Here is a 17,285-nt window from a genome sequence, read left to right on the forward strand (position 1 = left end):
CCAAAAAGAATAGGGACTTTGGAATCACATTTGATCCACATCCTGGCCTTCACAGTGTAGTCAAGAGGTGACCTGATATTTGTTTTTTGCCTGTAAAATGGAGGGTATGATAGCATCTATTACTTTTTGTGATGTAGGTTGGTGGTCAAGAGTATATGAAATAATGCTTGGCACCCGGTAAGCGCTCAGCAGGCACTCACTGATGTCTGACCATGGAGACCTTTTTTCTGATAGAGGTGTGATTTGGCTTCTGTTATGTTGAACAGGAAAACCTCGCCAACACCCGTCTTTAAGCACTTCATTTTTTTTCCTTTTCTTTGGAATAATCCCTGTTGGCTCTTTGCCCTTCATCAGGAATTCTTTAATTCCATCAATAAAAAGCTCAAATGTCAGATCCAAGGTAAAGAAAACTATAATTTGAAATTTAAGCAATGACTGCGAGTTACTTTAGTATATATCAGCTCATAAACCCTGTATGGAGGGGATCATGAAGCTCAGAGATGTTAAATAATTTGACAAAGCCACACAGCAAGAAATGGAGTTAGAATATGAATTGAGGTCTGAGCCCATTTCCTGTGCCCAACATTACAGCACTTATCATTTGTAACAGTCCTGTACAGATGCTACAAGGCTATTTTTAAAGATGAAGGATGAGGAGTTGGAAAAACAAAAGAAGTGGAGCTGTGTGCAGGCTGAAAGGAACATTAGTTAAAGCTGAAAGGCTCTGAAACCCAGGGAAAAAAACATGAACTGGGCCTCGGTTATTCTGGTCCACAAACTAAGGTACAGAACACTGTAAGAGTTTTGTTCTTTGCGGCAAATAGTGATCTAGGTGGATTTTGTTTTGTTTTTCAATTTTCGGTAGTGGAGACTGAGCCCAAAGTGCTCTGCCACTGAGCTACATCCCTGGTCCTTCTGAGACAGGGTCTCACTAAGTCGCTGAGGCTGGCATCAAACCTGTGTTCCTCCTCCTCAGCCTCCTGAATCACTGGGATTTTAGGTGTATGCCACTGCACCCAGTCTGTCCGGTCTTAAGTGTGTCTTTTACAAGATCAGAAGTTACCTGGAAGGAAACAGAAGTCCCCACAGATATTCCATGTGGGGCAGCTTTTGCTTTTTTGGCCTTATGAGAAAGTTCTCAAGTCTTTTTTTTTTTTTTCTTTTAGTTGTAGATGGACACAATACCTTTATTTTATTTATTTATGTTGTGCTGAAGATCGAACTCGGTGCTCTATGCATGTGAGGCAAGCGCTCTACCACTGAGCCACAGCCCCAACCCTCTTCAGTCTTCTTGGAAAGACTGGCTCTGTTTGGGATCCATTCCAGTGGGCTAGCACCTCTTCCTGTTTCTGTTTTGGTGGTAACTGAGGTGGAGAAAAGGTCCTGATATGTGGCTGAATTCATCTTCCTCCCTCTGCAGAGTCTGGTAACCCTGATTTCTAGGGCAGGGGTTGAGGTTACTCTAGGGACACTGACAATCCATAGGATCCAGCTGCTTTGCTTCGTGCTGCTTTGGTCGCTGCAAAGAGACAGGCTCGGGGTCACACTCGCCTGTTAGGCACCTCATGGGCAGATTCTGCAGTCCCTGTGCTGTATGTCACTGTCAGCAGCAAGCACTTCTGCGAGTGTTAAAGGAACTCAGTTACTACCACCTATCAGATTCCATGTGACTGGTGTTCTCTCTCTCATCCCCAGTGGCCTCGGAGGCCTTTGAAGATGACAACTGTAGCAACTTTGTGTCTGAAGATGACTCAGAAACCCAGTCTGTGTCCAGCTTTAGTTCAGGACCAACGAGCCCATCTGAGATACCTGACCAGTTCCCTGCAGTCACAAGGCCTGGCAGTCTGGATCTGCCCAGCCCAGTGTCCCTGTCAGAATTTGGGCTGATGTTCCCAGTGCTGGGTCCTCGAAGTGAATGCAGCGGGGCCTCCTCCCCCGAATGTGAGGGAGAACGAGGTGAGTCACAGCCTTCTCGTCCCATCCTAGATGACCTGCTGCCTGGCCTGTGTACTGCTACAGACTTCTGCCAGCTCTCGGGGCTCCCAGCACTGCCCTCCTGGGTCTATGAATATCCTGTTGGCCTTGATCACTGGGATTGTTTCCAAGGGCTGTTCTGGGGGGTTTCTGGATCTTCCTCACTGGCCTTAATAAAGTAGTACCTATGTCCTCTCTCTCTCCTCAGAACAGTCCCCTTGGCAAGCACCTGCTAGAGGGGTTTGTTTCCTAGATACAAAATGAAAAGGACAAATTAATCACTAATGAAAGGGATGTATAAAACATTGAGGAGTAAAAGCTGTTAGCGATCATGTGCTAGGGAACCTGATATGCACTGTGGGCCATGCGGGAATTCTAGAGGGCTGAGTTAGCTGATTGGCTCGTGACCGAGGAACGTGGAATTTTCTGTCAATACCCACTTGGTAACTTTTGTAATCTCTACAGGAGACAGGGCAGAAGGGGCAGAGAATAAAACCAGTGACAAAGCCAACAACAATCAAGGTCTCAGCAACCGCAGTGGTGGTGGTAGCAGGGGCAAGAGCCAAAGCAACACCTCCCTGGAGGGCCAGGCCTTGGAGACCCGGATGAAGCAGCTTTCCCTCCAGTGCTCAAAGGGAAGAGATGGGATTATTGCTGACCTAAAAATGGTGCAGATTGGCTGACGCATCCAGGGCTATGGCCCATGTGCAAATCAATATTTATACATGAAACTGGAGAACGTTGTGCCAATAATCATTTAATATATGCCAAATCTTAAGCATCTACTCTAAACTGCACTAACAAAGTTTCAGTGACGTTGAGGGCTGAAGAATTTCCGTCTGGTAAGAGCTCTTGGGCTTGTTTTACAGAGCAGGGTTGTTACAGGTGGACTATGACCAGGGTTACAGCCTTTGCAGAGCAGTCCCTGTATCAGTGCTGAGGAAGCAATAATTAGTTCCTGTGAAAGAAAACGAGCCAGGAAGAGGGCTGGAAGCTTAGCCAAACTAGGGGCCCCAGTGTGCATCTCTTTCCCTTCTGACCCTCAGTTTGTTTGGGGAAACTGAGATGTTCTCTCCCATTATATCCCAGAGCATCTAAATATTTTTTTAAAAAACCCCACACAACAAAAACTCAAATACTCAGAGCACACCTTTTTGACCTAGTGAAGGCTTAAAATGAAATGCAAGAACACAATTCATTTTTATTACCTCTGGTGTTCAGAGGTGACTTTAAAAAAAAAAAAAGCATGTATGCTGGGACATTCATCAAAACCATTTCTAGGAAGGCTACCATGAACTGCACTTTTCTAGGGGGGGAGGGGGAAGGTGAATGTCAGTGTGGGGAAGGGGGGATGAGGGTAGCAGGGACAGGTGATAGAGGGGATTTGTGGCTTTGGGGAGAAGGTTCTATAGCATAACCTTATCCTGCCAGCCAAGGGGATTTATTCTAAGAGAAGTGCATGTGAAGAATGGTTGCCATTGTTATATCTAGATTGACAAGGTGTTAATTTCTCTGTAGATTGTAACTTTAAAAATAAATTATTTAAGGTCATGCTGCACTAGTATTCCTTAGAGGAAACTGTCCTTAAAGCTAGAAAAGGGAGTAGGCATGTGTTGGCTAAGGCTGTTTAATAGACGCAATGGAGTCTGCTATGCTAATAGTATAAGTGTTAAGACTGCTCTTCTTTGTTTTCATGATTATGCATATTTAGAGCACTATATTTTATTTGTCCTGTTTCAAGAAAATTTAGCATTTCTGAAAGAAAGCTCTCCCCATTTCAAGTTGTCTGTTAACTGTCAGAACTGTATACTTTAGTCATTTGTATATCTTCATACTGTAGTGGTTTCTCCTTTTTTATTGACTGATACAGTATCCTGATTACAAGGTTATTTTGTACTTGTCTTAAAACCTTTGAGTGTAATAAAAACTGCTTAAGAAAACTTTTCTTTTTTTTCTGTGTGTGTATGTGTGAGAGAGACATCAAATCCCAGCAGTGGCTGCCTCTTGCAGTAGGAAGAGCATGGAATGCAGTGGTCGTTGGTCGTCTTTCTCATCGTCAATTGAGGTCATGAATTATAATTAAGGCCAAAGTTTGAATTAAAATCCCACTCCTGCTGATGCACAGCAGTGAGGAAACATGCTGGTGGTGGTGCCAAGGAGAGGCTCTCAGCTATTGTCTTGTTCCCAGAGACGGTTTAACTGGCCTGTGGTGCACTTGGTGTTGCACTTTCAAAAGCTCTCCAAGTGGTTGTAAAGTACTTTTCTGATTGGGGAAAGGATCAGTGCCAATGTTATGCTGGGCTGTTAATCTGCCTACTTTCGATGTGTGCTTTTCAACTTAAAGGCATGCAGTGGGAAAAGTGCAGGGTAACACGGTAATCATGAGGGTGTTAAGGTACTTTACCTACTTCATTTCAAAGTTCATCCAAGTCCTTTTTACTATATTTGTGGGTTTTCTAGTTTCCGTTTCCAGTACTGGGGATAGAACCCAGGGCACTCTTATCCTGCCAGTCCTTTTTTGAGAGAGTCTCAGCGAGTTGCTGAGGATAGCTTCAAACTGAGGATCCTCCTGCCTCCATCTCCTGAGTTGATTACAGGCATGCACGATTGTGTACTAAGCCATGTACTTGAGTTATGATGATCCTATCTTCCCAGTCCTTTCTCTCATAATCTCCTTGCACCATGGATTCTAATAGAGATACGGAGACTTTCTTGAGTTACTGTTAGCAGAACCCATTTCCTGCAATTGAGGCACTGCTCATTTCTATCCCCCTTTCTAAAGGAAAGGGGGGGAAAAAAAAACCATTTGGAAAAGCTGCCAAAACAGGGATGACTTAAGTTCCTACAATGTTTCTGGGAGGCAAGTTGTATAGTCTAATGTTCTGAATCTAATGGGTGGTGAATTTCTGGCTCTGTTACCCAGAGTGCTGTACCATATGTGTGTATTTCTCTAAGTACTTCTTGCAGAGAATGAAAATTGGATGGAATCTTCTATTCTTTCCCTTGTCTTTAAGACAAAGCCTAGAAAACCAAGGTACAGTGCTGTATCCCTTACTGGGGTGGCGGGACTTAATAATCTGGTTTCCTGTCTGTTCCTGCAGACCACCCTTTGACCTTTCACGTTATCACCCTCATGTTGTTTTCACATTTCCAGGTTAAAGTAACCTGACCCCACTTCATGTAGCTCCTGCCTTTTAACTTTCTCTTTGCAATATTGACCTTTAGTTAGAATTCCCTGTACGACTTCACTTTCCCCACGATCCTTGTCGCTTTGTTGAGTCTTTGCATTTATCACTTCTAAAAACACAGTTCCCCTAAATTGGTTCTTAGCCATATTGAATTCACATTTAACTTCTGATTTTTTAAGTGGAGCACACGCCAATTCCAGATCTGAATTTTTCTGGACAAATTTACTTTAAAAAGTATCTTTGATTCCAAGCATCTGTACACATACTGAAATTAGAAACCTGAGTCATCTTCCACCTCCCTTTAGCAATTCCTGACTAGTTCTTCCTGTTTCAAATCTGTCCCACTGTTGTGATTTAGGGATCATACCCAGGCCCTTCAATTCTATCTCCAACTCATTCAAGGCAGTTGCCTTCCTACAACTAGGTCTGTGTCCATCTGCTTTAATTACAGCCTGCTGCCCAGATGAAAAGGGGCAGAGGTGCTGAGCTGGGACTCTGGATAGACAGCTTGTGAACCTGGGGCAAGATCTTTAAGCTCGGGGTGGTGGCTCAGTAGTAGAGGGCTTGCCTAGCATGTGTGAGGCACTGGTTCGATTCTCAGCACCAAATATAAATATACAAAATAAATGTCCATCGGCAATTAAGTATATATAGTTAAGCCTAAGAGCTTAAAGATTTTTTTTTTAATTTCCTCATTTGTAGAAGGAAATAATAGTGCCTATACTTCAGCTACTGGGAAGATTATAAAAATGTAGCCAGCAGTTAATCTGCCTCTTGAGGCTTTACCTTCATGGTTCAAGTTAAAATAACTCAAGATTGTACAATGATCCTGGCAGAATTACTTTTTCCTTTGTACCACAGAGCTCTATTTAGAGCTCTGTTATGGAATTCAACATTGTAATATATTAAACTGTTCACACTGTAGATCTCTACAGATTTGAAGGTAGGGATTAGGTCTTATATATGCATGCTGCACAGGATCTTTCACACATGAGGGTCAGATCTTTCACACATGAGGGTCAGATCTTTCACACATGAGGGTCAAATCAGTGTCTAATCTAGCTTGCATGTGGCAGAAGGACTGTAGGTTCTAGGCCAGCCAGGGCAATGTTGCCAGACCCTGTCTCAAAACTGGGATAACTTAAAAGTTCCTACAATGTTTCTGGGAGACAAGTTGTATAGTCTAAAGGGCTGAGAATGTAGCTCAGTGGCAGAGCATGTGCCCAGCACAAGTAAGGTCCTGAGTGTGATCCAGTACTTTTTTTTGGGGGGGGGGGGTGCTAAAAAGCACAACGTAATTATCTGCCACTGAAAATTTTGAAATCATTTTCATGCAAATAACCTTTTTTACTAAATGAATAGTCAAGCTCTCTAAACTATACAGTTTCCATATGTATAAACATTTTATTTCAATTAAAGGCAATAGAAATACAAAATAAGTTTTGATAATTATAAAGTAGAGACAATGAAAAATCCCATCCTAATTTTCAGACCTTTAAAATCTCAAGTATTCTGATGGATTTTTATGTAAACACCTGGAAATTCATACAACACTAGTTCTTGGTAATTCACTTTTCTATACTATGTAACCCAATTACCACATACTAAATTCTCACTTTCTTCAAAGTGCTGTTATCACAAGAATACTGAACTATAGAGCAATTTTAAAAGACTCTACAAACTAAATTGTAATGTCTTCAATCTTAGTTTTATCAGGTTGATGAAAGTACATCTAACAGTGAATATACCTCAGTTCTCTACTTCAATGGCAGATGGGTATCTAACAACAGCCTTCATTCTTCAGCCTAAGCATCTTCACGCTAAGCTAATTAGTACTTCTTAAAGCTTTATTTTATAACATTCGGGCAACCATAAACATTTAAAATCATAAATGCAAAATTAAAATTGGTTATAGTGACATGATTCACTTGGTAATCAGTGGCCTGAGATGTACAGCGGAGTCAACACGACCAGATTTAACTTACAACATGCTCTGTAAAAAAGGGAAACATGTAAATATTTCAAAATATTAAAAAACAGCCTGCCTGCCATTTCCACTCAATGAATCTGTCCCTCGCTTTCCTCATCTGGTTCCCTTGTTCTCTTAGCAAAGGCATCTCACAGTGATGACTGAGTCTAATCTTTAATCAGATGCACATTTTTATACAAAGTAGTCCCTAAATGCAAGCCACCTCTCTATATACAAAACCTTGTAAACAGTACTTCTAGGTGATTAAGGTAATCCCAGCTATATACAATTCTTACCAAACACCATGACAAGCACCAGATTCTACTGTAACACGTTACATTTAATTCCATTCTGTTTATCATCCTGAAGACGTTTGAAAAGCTCATGTTGGTAAGTCTAAAATCCAATAACTGCTGAGAATTCTCCATCACTGAAGTTGTGTTGTCTTGATGGGGATGACACTGTTGAAGTCCAAGAAAAAAGGTCCTTCTTGTTTAGGCAAAAAAGTACTGGGAATGATGTTGAAGATCCCAGCAGGTATATTTTCTATTTCCAGGTAGCAAAATCCACACCTATATTCGGGGGATAGAATAGGGTTTATAGAAGAAAATGCCACAAAAAAACTAAATTGAATACAATCAAAATGCCAACATTACCTATAATCACCACTAGATTTTCTCGAAAAGCCATGGGAACCAGGATCACCTGCCATAGAAACTGTTACAACCTCAAATCCAACACTGTATTGCCTAGTGTTAAAAATGAACATTATTGTATTAGCAAATTGCTGTAAATACATGATTTAATCATATGTAAAGTGCAGATTTACTATCAGATAAAATATATGCTTTCTCAAGCTTCAATAGGAGTAAATAGTATTCTGAAACCATGTATGCTATTTTTATTCAGTTATATAAAGTACCATTTTATATTTTTTATTTGAAGCTATAAATAAGATTACTTTTTTTTTTTTTTAAAAAAAAAAAGGTTCCCCAGGGAATAATTTAAAAGAACACAGTATTTCATCTTTTAAATTTGAATGACAGCTACTCTAATAGGCAGAAAAGCCTATGGTGCAGGAAAGAAAGTAATGGAATAAAATCTAGGTTTATAAAAATAATTAGCAGATGATAGACATAACATTCCAAATTAGTAACTAAAGGAATAATTTAGATGAGGTGACAAAATTGTAGAGAATTATTGTATTTCAGGTCAATAAATTTGTTTTCTAGAAGCTTGTACTGTTTTGCCTTTCACGTTTAAAAATTCCAGCCAGATTAGACTTAGATTTGATATAAGATGGGGATCTAATCACCGGTTAATATATGGATACTCAGCTATTCCATACCATATGTTGAAGACAGTCCTTTCCCCATTCCTCTAAATGTCATCACTATCATGAATCAAATGTCCACATATGCAAAGGTTGTTTCTAAACTTTGTTTCAGTTCATTTTTAATATCAATTTGCAAAAGCCACTCATCACAAACCTCGGTCCTCTTAGTTCAATCAGTACTGGCCCAGTCTTTTCTATGTGGAATTGGTAGATGGGATTATTTTTGTGAGTCTCTGGAAAATTTCCACAACCTCCAGCACTCTGACCACTCCACTTTCCATTAATCTAATAATAATAAAAAAAAAAAAGTTTCTGCATTAACAGAACTTCAACCATTCTATTTTAAAGACAAAACTTTCTACCTTAAAAAATTCCACTTTGTGCCTCCACCCCATCTGCAAAGTTATTCTCAAATTCTGCTTTAAATGTTCATCCACATGAACTTTTCTAACAACCAGGGTTTATGTTAATCTTTTTTCTTTGAACCACTTGGTTTCTATCCACAGAGACACCTAATGCTGATCAGTGAAGATCTTGTGTTCTGGATGCTACAGTGTTTCCCTTATATTCCTACCAAATATTTATTTCATAATAAATTGTGAAGAATAAAATGGGAAAGGGAATTCAGAAAGAATTTTCTTACCCGTTTTGATAAAGTGTATGGTGAGGGAATCTTTGAAAAAGTAAAGCTGCAAGCTGAATATACCTAGATTAGAAAAATATAGTGTTAAAAAAATTATATTGAGAAACCTCATACTTATGAAAAGATCAAGGGGATAAAAGAATATATTAGGGGCCGAGTTTGTCACTCAGTAGTAAAGTGCTTCCCTACACACATGAGGCACTGGGTTTGATCCTCAGCATCACATGAAAATAAAGGCACTGTGTCCATCTACAACTAAAAAAAAAATGTACATTTAGTGCAGATGCTGTTTTAAAAATACACATATTAGGTAATGCAACAAAAATGGAAAACAGAAGAGTAATTGGTCACCCTTTCCCCCTCACTATTGAGAGTGCATTCTTTTCCTAATAAGCTTTGTTGTACTTAAAATATGTGTATATATATGCATGTATATATTATATATAGAATATTCTAAGGCTAGAAAGTTTGTTGCCATTAACAAATCATTAATCTATAGGCAGTCTGGGTTCATGTGAGGTTTAATGAACTGGGAAGCTAGGGATCTTAGCTTTCTCTGCCACTGAGTGATGCAGGGACAAAATCTTTCTAGGCCTTGGCTTTTGCATCTGAAGAATGAAGGAGTGGTAGCCTTCCCAGTGTCCTTCTCATTACTAAAAAATCTATTCAAATTCAATTCTTTTACTTACAAATGGCAAACAAATCTAAAGGTCATTATAAAGGTTCAAAGTTGTCTTTTTAAAAGTATTATGTAAACTAGAAGTTTTTATTTCATGCTTTAAAACTGAATTTATTAGTTCAATACACCTATTATCTCAGGACTAAACTATTAACTGTGAAAATCTTCCAAGTATAAAACATTGCTTCTCAAAAACTGTTTTATACAGGATGCATCATAATAAATCAATTGATAAACACAAAAATAGAAAAAAATGAATTTTCAGAAAAAAATTTTCTTCAAATAATCCCATTTACAAAGCAGAACACATTATGTAACTTTTATTGGGTTTTGTCATTGCATGTTGGTTTTACTTACCCGCACTGTGTAATGGATAGTATTCTGCTTTTCATATTGAGAAACCACTAATGTAAAGGTATGAGTGCCAGGCGTGGTCAGCTTTATCTTAGTCAAATAATGAGGACTGTTAATTCGAATTCCATCAATGTATGGAGGTGGGTCAGCTGCAAACAGACAGGAGGTTTACAGAACAGGACACTTTTTTCTTTCTTTACTTTTTGCAACTGTATGGCTGGTAGTAGGAAAAGTAAGTACATGGACAGACATCCCCTGAATTCAGTTTTTATTGATATTAGTGAAGTATGATTTCAATTTAAAACTTTAGTTTCTAACATGCAAAAGCAATCTTTCAGAGTATGTTCTATGAGGCATAATAATCCTTGCTATTTGGTTTGTCTTGAATTTCAATAATCCCTACTACATGCTCAGTTCATTTTTCTCCAGTAGAGAATTTTATTTTTTGGTACTAGAGAATGAGCCCAGGGACACTTTACTACTAAGCTACATCCCAACCCTTTTTTAAAATTTGTATTTGAGGGACTGGGGTTGTGACTCAGTGGTAGGGTGCTTGCCCAGCATGGTTGAGGCATTGGGTTTGATCCTCAGCACCATATATAAATAAATTAAGTAAAAGTATTGTGTCCATCTACAACTAAAAAAAAAATGTGAAAAAAAAAAATTTGTTTTTGAGACAGGGTCTTGCAAAGTGCCTAGGGCCTCACTAAGTTGTTAGGCTGGTCTTGTACTTGTGATACTCCTGCCTGAGTCTGAGTCACTGGGATTACTAGGCATGCACCACCACAACCCATGGTCCAGTAGAGGATTTTAAAGTCAGCATTAGTTTCTTTTTTTTAATTTTGGGGTGAAAAAAATTTAAAGATACAAAAAAAGTACATAAAAAATATCTATCATTCCCCATGACTGAGAATTAAGTTAAAATTTTGGGAAGTCATATTGGCTGCTTTATTAAACAAAATTACTTTTAACCACCACTGTTAAACAAACTCCTTCTGCTGATGGATTTGGTGGTCACTTTTCAGATTTTAATACATATACTATCCTAAAATGAATGAACAATTGTTTTCTGTGTAAGTACATCTTGAACATCCCTAATCCCCAAATGCTATGGACTTCAGAGGATTTCAGATTTTCTGATTAGGGATATTAAAAAATCAACACTTCTGGTCCCTAGAATTCTCGATTAAATGATATTAGACCTATATATGTTTTGTTTTATCTTACATTTTTAAAATGTGTTTTATGATCGGTATTGTTCTATACAGCATTTATTACTTCTAACTGCCCATATAGTATTCCATCATATGAATATGAAACATTAACTGGTACCATATTAAGAAAATCTGGATATTCAGATTTGTTTTCAATGTTATTACAAACAATGCCAAATGGTACATTCTTTGCTAGTATCATTAATCGAGCCTGATAAATCATTTTAGGAATTATCTTAGGCATATCAATTATTATATATCACTTAATATCAATGCTGTATATCACTTAGTTTATCTAGGAACAGTGAATATTTATAGTATGCTGTATTCAAAAAACTAAACATTTTAGTATCTCAAGTCTCCAATGCTTAAAGGTGGTGTAATCTAGTGAGAAGAGAAAGAATGGCACATCTGTGATCTTGAGTAAGGTTTTTAACCTATGTCTCAGTTCACGCTTCTGTCAGTGGGGAACAAGGCTTCTCTTATATACCTTAAGGTGTTGTGATGAAAATAAAACTGTAAATCTGAAAGTACTCTGAAAGACTAAAATCACTATAATTAAAAGAGTGTACACTGTTTTAAAAATATCGAATAATCTTTACTTTTAAAATAAAAATAACAAGCATATTGGAAACTGAAAAGCCATATAACATTTTTATACTAGAAACATATGCATGATATTTCTTTTATAATGACCAACATATGAAAAATAGCTAGTTTAACTTGGTATTTTTCACTGGGCCTACTATGTGCCATAACCACTCCAGAACCTAGGGAATATTGACTAAGAAGACTGCCTTCCTTCAACACAGTGTAATGGAGAAAATTACCATATTTTCCCATAATTAAACAAAACACTACTTTATGTTTGGTCCCATTTCCCCCATCACTACCCATACCTTTGCATAGTTCACCTTAAAGAACTGTCAACAATTGCTTCCTTAGATCACATTCTCTTCTTAAACCAATCCACTCAACAGCACCTGTTCTTGTCAAGGTCAACAATGACTGCCAGGATGCCAAATCTCTTCTCCAACCTAATGTTATTTGACCTCTCAAACAGGAAAAGATGCAGCTGTCCACTCTTCCTTTTGAAATATATATATATTTTTTGCTTGGGTTATACCAAACCTCTCTGTTTCATCAGGCACTCTGTTCAAATTCTTTTATAGACAACTGTTACTTTGCTCAACCTCAAGATGTATGAGAATCCAAGGGTCAGGTCCTGGATGTTCAACTCTATTTACAGTTGTCTCCGAAAATGGTTTATTATGTAGTCCTGTCTTCAAAGGTCATTTATATGCCCCTGACTCCTCAATCTGTACCTCTCATCCCAACCTTATACCTCAAAAATCCAACTGCTCCCCTGGGCATCTTTGCTTGGATATCTAATACATATCTCAAATTTAACAAAAAAGTGCAGTCATCCTTGATTCCTCTTTGCTCCACAAATCAACTCAGGTCCTGACAATGCTACTGAAATTCAAATCTGTCCACTCTTCATCGCTACACTTACCACCCCCACCCCAAGCTCAAACCACCATCATTTCTCACATAAATAAAACTGCCTAATTGATTTCTCTGCTGCCATTCTTTGCTTTTTTCCAATATAAAGGATAAGAATGTTCTTTTAAAAAATCAGATCATGTCATTTTCCTGTTTAAGACCCTCCAATCGCTTTTCTGTGGCATTACAGAACCTCGTATGATTTGAACTGTGCATACCCTTCTGACCTGATACACCTACCCGTACTTTTGCCCTGCTCCTAAATCATGCCAATAAGTCCTTTTGCACTTACTGTTCCCTCTGCTTGTAATGCTTTTCCAAGCCTCTGCATGACCGATTCCTTTCTGTTGTTCAGAATTCCTCTTATCCCTTTTCAAAGAGGCCCTGCATGACCACCCGACTAAAGGAACCAATCAGTTACTAACACATTTAGTTCTTTAACCACAAGTACCTGGTTCTTTTTCTTATTACCTATTTCCCCTACTACAATATAAATTCAAGTTTCACCAGTGCTGCTTACGGCCTTATAACGGTTCCTTTTTATCACTTAATAAGTAATTATTAAAAGTGGTTTTATCCAATATGTGCAATGCCTCAGAAGCCCTTTGTAGGAAAATGCCTTTTGCCTGGCAAGTGGGAAAAGTTATCAACAAAATGACACTGAGGTGGGATCTTAACTATATTCACCAAGCAGAAGAGCTGTTAAAGGAGCATGTGGGCAGAGAGCAGAAAGGAGTGATACTTAGAGAAGACACTGGTAGAATGGGGAAGCGAGGGCATGGTGTATTCAGGAGTAGCAAGTACCTTCAAGTGAGGACATTGAAAGGCTGGGCAGGAAATATATATGACAGACACATTAAGGCCAGGATATAAAAAGCCCTATAAACCATGCTGAAGAGCTCAGGCTTATATACCAGAATTCATGGAAAACCACAGAACTTTTGGTTAAAGACATGATTTTAAGTATCAGCTACAAAAGCCTGATAGCAATATGCAAAAATACAAAAGTCACAAATTTGGGGGGTCTCTAATTTCTACATATCATCAACATAAACTTGTCATTTTTCATCTTAATCATGTAAATAAAATGTTTAGCTAGTACACATACCTGGGTAATAAACTTTTTTCCCATCAGTCTTGTATACAACCATTGTGATAAATTCTCGATTATTAGCAAAATCATCCTAAAATTTTAAAAAAATTCAGTGTGTTAGGAAACTGGGCTCAAAAATGTTCTTAACATTTAAAAAAAAGAAAAAAGAGGCTGGGGTTGTAGCTCAATGGTAGAGCACTCACCTAGCATGCACGAGGCACTGAGTTCAATCCTCAGCACCACATAAAAATAAATAAAATAAAGGTATTATGTTCATCTACAACTAAAAATTAAATAAATAATAAAGGAAAAGTATCATTTAAAAGCATTTCTCTGAACTGTTCATAAAAAGCATGATGTTTCTAAATTAAACTGTCATTTTAATAAAACACCATACAACATGAAGTATTTGGTAAAATTCTAAAATATTGATTATAGTTAGTCATTTTAGAATCAGAACCAATGATTCAACATTTCCAAGCCCCCTTTAACACATTTGTAGGTTAACATTTATAAGATCTAAAGTATGTATGATCAACCCCAAATCCTCACTGAAGAACATAGATTTCTTTTCATATTTTTTCTGCAGAGATGATTTTTTTTTCTTTCATTTTATTTACAGACAGGTCTTATTAAGTTGCTTAGTGCCACACTAAGTTGCTGAGGCTGGCTCTGAATTTGTGACCCTCCTTTCTCAGCCTCCTGAGCTACTGGGATTACAGGCATGCATCACCACACCCAGCTTCAGAAATGATTTTTGAACAAGATCTTAAGTGTATGATTATAATGTGTAACTTCCCTCAAAGGAAAATATTCATTTATCTTAGAAGACACAATTTCAGGGCACCAATATAAATTAAACAGGCTGATAATCAAATTATGTATTAATGGTCCAATTCTATTTAGAAGAATTTCAGTATGGGGTGTCAGTTGAAGGATATCAGTACCTTGTCTGTTATGTGTCTGCTAAGCAAAACCCAAACTGCAGCACCCCCTTGTGGACATTGCACCTCCAGTTTGTATTGGGGGTTGTTAGCTAGGCTATAGGCGTCTTTCACAGGTCCTTGCTTAGCATCCCAGGTACTAAAAGATAAAGTAAACAAAGAAGAAAATAGGGATTCAATTTATCACAGAGCTAAAATATAACACTCTTTAAAAAGTTCTGTGTTTAAAATACAATTAAGCTATCAGATTCTTTGGTTTTATTCTTCTTTACAATTTTTTGGCATAACCAAGAAATAAAACAACTATTATAAGGTGCTCATCTGTGGACATGACAAAAATAAGAGAATGCTATTCCTCCTGAATTAACAATTACATTTCAAATTTAAATGGTGTAGAATACTTTAAAATATGTAAAAGTTACCTGTGAATACATGTTGATTCTTTAAAAAGCCCTGGATTCCAACTCAAATAAATCACATCATAATACTGGCAGAGATCATCCCAGGAAATCCAAAATATTCCTGAAAATTAATGTCTTTGTTAATCTAAAAATATCTTAATGATATATGACTTAAATCAGTTAAGAACATTTCACCTTATTAAAACATGATATCAGCCAAGCAGGGTGGTTCACACCTGTAATCTCAGCTACCCAGGAGAACCACAAATTCAAAGCCAACCTGAGCAACTTAGTAAGACCCTGTCTCAAAAAAATAAAAAATAAAAAGGGCTGGGGGTATAGCTCAGTGGTAGAGTACTTGCCTAGCATGCATGATGCCCTGGGTTAGATCCACAGTACTGAAAAATAATTTTTTAATAAATATAAATAAAAAGTAAGACATATTTACCATTATCTATTTTCTGAGCTGTTCGGGGATCAAAGTTCAAATACTTTTGCAACTCTGGAGTCCAGTTTTTTATATCATTTTCACTGTATCTTCCTTTCCAACGTAAATGACTCCAAGGATTTTTCAATTGAATAAATCGAAGTCCCTGTATTTTAAAAAAGGGGATAACATTAAGTTGCAAAACAGGTTTAGAATATTATTGGTTTTACCATTCTTTTAATAGGATGAATTTTGAGTATTAATTTTTTCCCTTCAAATTAACACTTTCACCATATCACATATCTGATCAAAATTGTAAATTATTAACTTCCTAGAGCTATATTATAGTCACTAACCAGACATGGTGTTATTTAAATTAAGTAACATTTAAAATTCAGTTCCTTAAAAATTAACCACATTTCAAACGTTCAATGACTATGTGTATAGAAGCTCAGGCACTAGACAGTATAAATAGAGAAAATTCCCATCACTGTAGGACATTTCATCTGAAAGTGATGCCTTAGAGCATCATTTCCTGCCTTTTCAAAGCCTTCTCTATTCTGGCCCCCTTTTGTTTTCCAGTTTTCCCTCTAAACCCATAAAAAATTGTAAATTTGCCTCCAAAGGCATTAGTCCATGCTGTTTTCCTTTGCTGAAGGCCTTTTCCATGTCATCTTCTCTCAGTGAAGACTGAGCAGCAGAAACGTAGAATAAAATGGGACCAAATGCCAGTTCTACAGGTGTATAGGCTCTGGGTGGGTCACTTACATTCCAAGCATGTATTTACTCATATGTAAAATGAGGATTACGATGTGTTCCTACAAGACTTTGGGGAGGATTAAAGGTGATAATAATGCAAACTATCTGGCACTTAGTAGTTTCCTTTTATTATTGTTCCTCTAAACTTTCTAGTGCTGATAATCTATATTATATTAATTTAAAATAGTGCCTATATTGCTTTCTACTTGTACAAATAGACATATGATCAATGAGATCATAAATTCTGAAGTGGTGACACTATTTTTTTTGGTACTGGGGATTGAACTCAGGGGCACTTAACCACTGAGCTACACCCTCAGCCCCTATTATCCTTTATCAGAAGTTTCCACTGAGTTTATGGCACAGTTTTCAGGTATGATAAATGTTCCATAAATACTGGATTTATCTACAGAATTGATAACACTAAAAAATAACAGAGCTGATAATTCCAAAAGTATACTTGTCTTACTTCAAGCAGTCCACTAGGAATACCATGCACTTTTATCTGATAATGTCCTAAATCAAACTAGTTGGGGGATATTTAAAATTAAAAAAAAAAAAAAAGAAGAAGAAGAAAAAACTCACATTTCTTTGTTATTCTAAATGATGGTAAATTGTGGCTTGGAGTAGATATGATTTCCAGACATGAGTGATACTCATTTTTCTCAGGCTATATTCCCTAGAAGCTTCAATAATACAATTATTTTCTCAATTTCTTCACCACCACCTGTGCCTCACTACACATCGGTCAACAGACACTTATTTCTAACTCTTCTTTCATAAACCTCATTCTGCATA

The 17,285-nt window shown here is 37.4% G+C and overlaps 2 protein-coding genes across 5 annotated transcripts in view; one reads left to right on the forward strand and one right to left on the reverse strand.

Moving 5' to 3' along the window:
• Positions 1–3,914, forward strand: part of Sh3bp5 (SH3 domain binding protein 5) — a 71,121-nt gene extending 67,207 nt beyond the window's left edge. For both annotated transcript variants that reach the window (XM_027947823.3, XM_027947824.3), the window contains 2 exons: positions 1,696–1,956; positions 2,440–3,914. In XM_027947823.3, coding sequence (XP_027803624.2) covers positions 1,696–1,956; positions 2,440–2,657 — 479 coding nt within the window. In that variant the 3' untranslated portion in view covers positions 2,658–3,914. The remainder of the gene's footprint in view (positions 1–1,695; positions 1,957–2,439) is intronic.
• Positions 3,915–6,541: 2,627 nt separating this feature from the next.
• The window catches only part of Capn7 (calpain 7), a 37,843-nt gene continuing 27,099 nt past the window's right edge, over positions 6,542–17,285 (reverse strand). Inside the window, exons 13-21 of one of the 3 annotated variants that reach the window (XM_027947845.3) lie at positions 15,750–15,894; positions 15,323–15,422; positions 14,904–15,039; positions 13,972–14,047; positions 10,147–10,292; positions 9,111–9,173; positions 8,622–8,752; positions 7,788–7,880; positions 6,542–7,703 (exon numbers count right to left, since the gene is read on the reverse strand). In XM_027947845.3, the coding sequence (XP_027803646.1) occupies positions 7,559–7,703; positions 7,788–7,880; positions 8,622–8,752; positions 9,111–9,173; positions 10,147–10,292; positions 13,972–14,047; positions 14,904–15,039; positions 15,323–15,422; positions 15,750–15,894 (1,035 nt within the window). In that variant the 3' untranslated portion in view covers positions 6,542–7,558. The remainder of the gene's footprint in view (positions 7,704–7,787; positions 7,881–8,621; positions 8,753–9,110; positions 9,174–10,146; positions 10,293–13,971; positions 14,048–14,903; positions 15,040–15,322; positions 15,423–15,749; positions 15,895–17,285) is intronic. The other 2 variants (XM_071618612.1, XM_034637148.2) reach the window with 2 other exon arrangements.

The sequence above is a fragment of the Marmota flaviventris genome, chromosome 1 (genome assembly GCF_047511675.1).
Source record: "Marmota flaviventris isolate mMarFla1 chromosome 1, mMarFla1.hap1, whole genome shotgun sequence".
Lineage (NCBI taxonomy): Eukaryota > Metazoa > Chordata > Mammalia > Rodentia > Sciuridae > Marmota > Marmota flaviventris.